Here is a 6242-nt window from a genome sequence, read left to right on the forward strand (position 1 = left end):
GCTGAGGTGGTCGGATCACCTGAGGTTGGGAATTCGAGACCAGCCTGGCCAACATGGAGAAACCCCATGTCTACTAAAAATACAAAATTAGCCAGGCGTGGTGGCACATGCCTATAATCCCACTTACTCGGGTGGCTGAGGCAGGAGGATCCCTTGAACCTGGGAGGTGGAGGTTGCAGTGAGCCGAGACAGTGCCATTGCACTCCAGCCTGGCAACAAGAGTGAAACTGCATCTCAAAAAAAACAAAAATAAAAAAGGTAGGGGAAAGATGCATTGTTTAGCACTTACTAAATGGCTTTTGAATGTCAATTGTCATTCTTGCACATGTGACAACCCCATATGACTTTGGATTTTTTTTTTTTTTGGAGACAGAGTTTCACTCTTGTCACCCAGGCTGGAACGCAGTGGCACTGTCTCAGCTCACTGCAACTTCTGCCTCTTGAGTTCAAGCGATTATCCTGCCTCAGCCTCCCAAGTAGCTGGGATTACAGGCGCCTGCCACCATGTCCCGCTAATTTTGTATTTTTAGTAGAGACAGGATTTCTCCGTCTGGTCTCAAACTTCTGACCTCAGATGATCTGCCCCTCCACCCCGCCTCAGCCTCCCAAAGTGCTGGGATTACAGGTGTGAATCACCACACCGAGTGACTTTGGATTTTTTATAAAACTTACTGTACTAGTCTGCTTCCATGATGCTGATAAAGACATACCCAAGACTGAGTAATTTATAAAGACAAAGAGGTTTCATGGACTCAGTTCCATGTGGCTGGGGAGGCCTCACTATCATGGCGGAAGGTGAAAGGCAAATCTTACATGACGGCAGACAAGAGAGAATGGAAGCTGGTGGGGCACGGTGGCTCATGCCTGTAATCCCAGCATTTTGGGAGGCTGAGGCAGGAGGATCATCTGAGGTCAGCAATTTGAGACCAGCCTGGCCAACATGGTGAAACCCTGTCTCTACTAAAAATACAAAAATTAGCCAGGCATGGTGGTGTGTGCCTGTAATCCCAACTACTTGGGAGGCTGAGGCGGGAGAATCACTTGAACCCGGGAGGCAGAGGATGTTGCATTGAGCCGCGATCGTGCCATTGCACTCCAGCCTAGGTGACAAGAACGAAACTCTGTCTCAAAAAAAAAAAAAAATAGAGAATGAAAGCCAAGGGAAAGGGGTTTCTCCTTATGAAACCATCAGATCTCGTGACACTTACTCATTACCATGAGAACAGTATGGGGGAAACCGCCCCCATGATTCAGTTATCTCCCACCTGGTCTCTCCCACAACACGTGGGAATTGTGGGAGTGACAATCCAAGGTGAGATTTGAGTGGGGACACAGCCAAACCATATCATTTGTATATGAATTAACACATATATTTAAAACATATATAATATGAACATATAAATTATGTATGTTTGGGAGGGGAGTGTGTCACTTTTTTTTTTGTGACAGAATCTGGCTCTGTCACCAGGCTGGAATGCAGTGGTGTGGTCCCGGCTCACTGCAACCTCCGCCTCCCGGATTCAAGTGATTCTCCTGCCTCAGCCTCCTGAGTAAGTAGCTGGGATTACAGGTGCGTGCCACCATGCCCAGCTAATTTTTGTATTTTTAGTAGAGACGGGGTTTCGGTATGTTGGCCAGGATTGTCTTGATCTCTTGACCTTGTGATCCACCCGTCTCAGCCTCCCAAAGTCCTGGGATTACAGGTGTGAGCCACCATGCCCGGCTGAGTGTGTCTAAAGTGAGCTTAGTTAAAAATCAGAAGCTGCAACATCTGAGAATCCACTACCATTCAATGCCTTTTTTCTTCCTGCTCCCAGTACAAGTCTGAAATGAACCAGGGAGCTTTTATTTATCAATAGTGAATACGCCTCTTTGCCTGTGACCTCCTCAGAGTCATTTGTCTGTTCTCAGAATGTAACCGGAAGACTCCTGGTGGGCCTGCGATGGTGGAACCAGATAGATGAAGACGGGAAGAGCCACTGGATCTTTGAAGCCAGGAAGGTATTCTCCATAGCGAGCTGAACTAACCAGAGTGGGGATAATGGACATGGAAAGTTTCCATGGGTTCCTTCATAGTTTTGTGCATATCTGATTCCTGCCCTACACAAAACCACCACTGTGGGTACCCTGGTGAAGCATGTGTGTAGCAAAAGTATCTGCAAAATAGGGTGGGCACAGTGGCTCATGCCTGTAATCCCAGCACTTTGGGTGGGTGGATCACTTGAGGTCAGGAGTTCAAGACCAGCCTGGGCAACATGGTGAAACCCTGTCTCTCCTAAAAATACAAAAAGTAGCCGGGCATGGTGGCAGGCACTTGTAATCCCAGCTACTCAGGAGGCTGATGCAGGAGAATCACTTTGAACCCAGGAGGCGGAGGTTGTGGTGAGCCAAGATCATGCCGTGGCACTCTAGCCTGGGCAACACAATGAGACTCCATCTCAAAACAAAACAAAACAAAACAAAAAAACGCCACAACAAAAGCATCTGCAAAATAAAATAAATGAAAATGCGAGCATGCTGTTTTGCAATCATGTCCACTTGTTTTGACGGTTGAATTGCTTTCCTTTCACAGGTGTCTCCGAATAACATCGCTGCCACAGAAGCAGAAGCGCGAATCTTCTGGCTGGGCCTCATAATCTGCCCCATGATATGGATTGTATTTTTTTTTAGCACCTTATTTTCCTTGAAGCTAAAGTGGCTGGTAAGTCCACACTTTGACTTCCACATTGCTTTGATGTCTCTGCAAAACCAGTGTCTGCACCAGTAGGCTTTGTTGTTATTTGTTATTGATTGATCAATTGTAACAAAGTTTATTGAGATATAATACACATTCCATACAACTTACCTATTTGAAGTGTACAATTAGGGGCTGGGCGTAGTGGCTCACGCCTGTAATCCCAGGCCTTTGGGAGGCCGAGGAGGAGGACTGCTTGAGCTCAGGAGTTCGAGACCAGGCTGGGCAATATAGCAAGACCCCATCTCTGCAAAAAATACAAAAATTAGCCAGGCATGCTGATGTGCACGCTTAAGCCTGAGAGGCAGAGGTTGCAGTGAGCCAAGATTGTGCCATTGTACTCCAGCCTGGGTGCTAGAGTGAGACTGTCTCCAAAAGTAAAATAAAGTGTGAAATTCAGTGGCTTCTGGTGCAGTCACAGAGTTGTGTAGCCAGCACCACCATCAATGTTAGGGCATTTTCATCACCTGAAAAAGAAGCCTGGTACCCCCTTTTCAACATTGCTTCCCTATGCTTCTGTTCCTCTAAGGCCTGGCACCTGCTAATTTTTCTGTCTCTATGGATTTGCCTATTCTGGGCATTTCGTATAAATGGACTCACATAGGCCAGGCATGGTAACTCATGCCTACAATCCCAGCACTTTGGGAGGCCAAGGCAGGTAAATCACCTGAGGTCAGGAGTTCAAGACCAGCCTGGCCAACGTGGCGAAACCCTGTCTCTACTATAAATACCAAAATTAGCTGGGCATAGTGCACACACCTGTAATCTCGGCTACTTGGGAGGCTGAGGCAGGAGAATCACTTGAACCTAGGAGGCGGAGGTTGCAATGAGTGTCACTGCACTCCAGCCTAGGCGACAGAGCAAGACTCCATCTTAAAAAAAGAGAGAGAGAGAAAACAAAATACTCCTAGATAGTAAAACAACAGTGTCATCTAATGAGTTTGAGCTCTGGAATTTGGATCCTGGCTCTACCACGCTCCGGCTCTGTGACCTTGGGCAGCTTTCGTCTTCCTGAGCCTCATTTTCCTCCTTGTAAAATGGGATGATGATGGTGGTAGCCTCTCCGGTTGTAATGATTCGGAGGTGTCCATGGGTATTTGTAAATGCTCAGTAAATGTTGGTGTTACTAGTCTTAGGTGCAGGCTGGAGCTACTTCTACTTGGCTTGAGAGGCGCATTTCTCTAAGTGCTCTTAGAGAGTGGCCTTTGTTTTCTTTGCGTGCAGGCTCTGGTGGTTGCTGGGATCTCTCTCCAAGCTGCAAACCTGTATGGCTACATCCTTTGTAAGATGGGAGGCAACAGTGACGTCAGCAAGGTCACAGCCAGTTTCCTGTCCCAGACGGTGTTCCAGACGGTGAGTTATTGAGGTCTGACTCCTCGACCACTCCTCTCCAGGTAGTCAAAGTCAAGGTGGCCTGCTGGCAACTGCGGTTTGTAATGTAACATATCAGCCAGGCTGCCATTGTTTTATTATTTATTCTTTGGGAGACAGGGTCTCGCTCTGTCACCTAGGCTAGGGTGCAATGGCGTGACGGTTGCAGCAGTCCACCTGCGTTGGCCTCCCAAAGCTCTGGGATTACAGCCATGAGCCACCATGCCTCGCAGTTTTGTTTTTTAATTGTTAAAATTTAAATAGAAAATACCGTTTTAACCATTGCAAAGTGTACAGTTCTGTGGCATTAAGTATAACCACCTTGTTGTGCAACCTTCCCCCACCCAGCTCCAGAACTGCCTTCATCCTACAAAACCTAAGCTTGGTACCCGTAAAACCTTATCTCCCCCTTCTCCTCGCCTCCTGCCCCTACGACCAGCACTCTGCTTTCCGTCTATGGGTTTGACTGCTCTAGGGACCTCCTGTAAGTGCAATCATAATTATTGTCCTTTTGTGACTGCCATTGTTAGTTTTCAGTGATTTTTAAAACCACAGAATTAAGGAAGGAGTCACAAAGAGTTTTTTTTTTTTTTTTTGAGATGGACTCTCACTTTGTCACCAGGTGGAGTGCAGTGGGGCGATCTCGACTCACTGCAACCTCCACCTCCCAGGTTCAAGTGATTCTCCCGCCTCAGCCTCCTGATTAGTTGGGACTATAGGCGCACACCACCACGCCCAGCTAATTTTTATATTTTTAGTAGAGACGGGGTTTCACCATGTTGGCCAGGATGGTCTCGATCTCTTGACTTCGTGGTCCACCCACCTTAGCCTCCCAAAGTGCTGGGATTTAGGCATGAGCCACCGTGCTCAGCTTAGTTTTTTTTTTTTTTCTTTGAGATGCAGTCTCGCTCTGTCTCCCAGGCTGCAGTGCAATGGTGCGTTCTCGGCTCACTGCAACCTTTAACTCCTGGATTCAAGTGATTCTCCTGCCTCAGCCTCCTGAGTAGCTGGGATTACAGGTGCACACCACCATGCCTGGCTGATTTTTGTATTTAGTAGAGATGGGGTCTTGCCATGTTGGCCAGTCTGGTCTTGAACTCCTGGTCTCAAGTGATTTGCCGGCCTCAGCCTCCCAAAGTGCTGGGATTACAGGCTTGACCTACCATGCCTGGCCATTTTTTTTTTTCCTTTAAACTTAACAGATATTTCTAAAAGTGAGCGATAGAGGTCTTTCAAATTTGACCAGGTTCATCCTGAAATGGTTTGAACCATCTTAAATTTGAACGGCGCTGCTTTATGCCAAGACATCAAGCAACCAATTCCGCAGGTTTTCTGTGGTTTGTGGGTTTTTTCTGGCCTTAAATCAGCAGGATTGGCCCACTTGCATATAAGGACAGATAACCATGGTTGACTTTTCCCCTTGCAGGCCTGCCCAGAGGACTTTCAGAAGCCTGGCCTTGAGGGGCTGGAGATTCACCAGCATTAGGTGAGAAATGGATCATGGCACCCGTTTGGAGGGGCTGGGAGTTCTGAAAAATGCAGCTCTTGGGGCCCAGGGGCCCAGGCTCTGGGTGGGATTCCCCTGTTCCCTGGGGTGGCCAGGTGCATGGTCAGGCAGGAAGCAGACTGGGCACTGGGCCTGCCCTAGGCTTTGCAGCCTCATTGCTCTTGGGGCGAGAGCTGGGGCGGGGCGGGGGCAGGGTCACAGCTTCCTCACACTGCACATGTGCAAATCTGACCATATGTGCAGGCCCAGGGAAGAGTGGGGAGGGAAAGGAGACAAGGAAGGGAAAGAACAAGGGGATTTGTTCTTGTTTCCCACTCTCCCGCTTTTATGCCCCAGAGCTGATGGAAAACAGGAGTTTACTCTTCTCCCAGCTATCTCTGATCCTGTGTGTCTCAAACAGAGCAAGCATCTCATGGCAATGATGACTGTAGCATTTACATCTGACTCTTTTTAATTTAATTTAAAAACCTGAACACTGTTTTGTATATGACACTGGACATTACTGGATATACTGTGCACATGTTACTACACAGGGTGTATACACAGACCCCAAATTCTGTCTTACTGAGTGATTCAAGGACTTTTTGAGTTGACCCAGCTGCATCATACAGAGTGATTTTAGAATGAACC

General features: G+C 47.6%; 1 protein-coding gene across 8 annotated transcripts in view; it reads left to right on the forward strand.

The window, feature by feature from the left end:
• TVP23A (trans-golgi network vesicle protein 23 homolog A) overlaps positions 1-6242 on the forward strand; it is a 57976-nt gene that overhangs the window by 43235 nt on the left and 8499 nt on the right. For all 8 annotated transcript variants that reach the window (XM_064362515.1, XM_064362508.1, XM_064362507.1 and 5 more), the window contains exons 4-7: positions 1912-2001; positions 2573-2701; positions 3959-4087; positions 5532-5591. In XM_064362515.1, the coding sequence (XP_064218585.1) occupies positions 1912-2001; positions 2573-2701; positions 3959-4087; positions 5532-5591 (408 nt within the window). The remainder of the gene's footprint in view (positions 1-1911; positions 2002-2572; positions 2702-3958; positions 4088-5531; positions 5592-6242) is intronic.

The sequence above is a fragment of the Aotus nancymaae genome, unplaced genomic scaffold, assembly GCF_030222135.1.
Source record: "Aotus nancymaae isolate 86718 unplaced genomic scaffold, 86718_ANA_hifiasm-v0.15.2.pri h1tg000049l, whole genome shotgun sequence".
Taxonomy (NCBI): Eukaryota; Metazoa; Chordata; class Mammalia; order Primates; family Aotidae; genus Aotus; species Aotus nancymaae.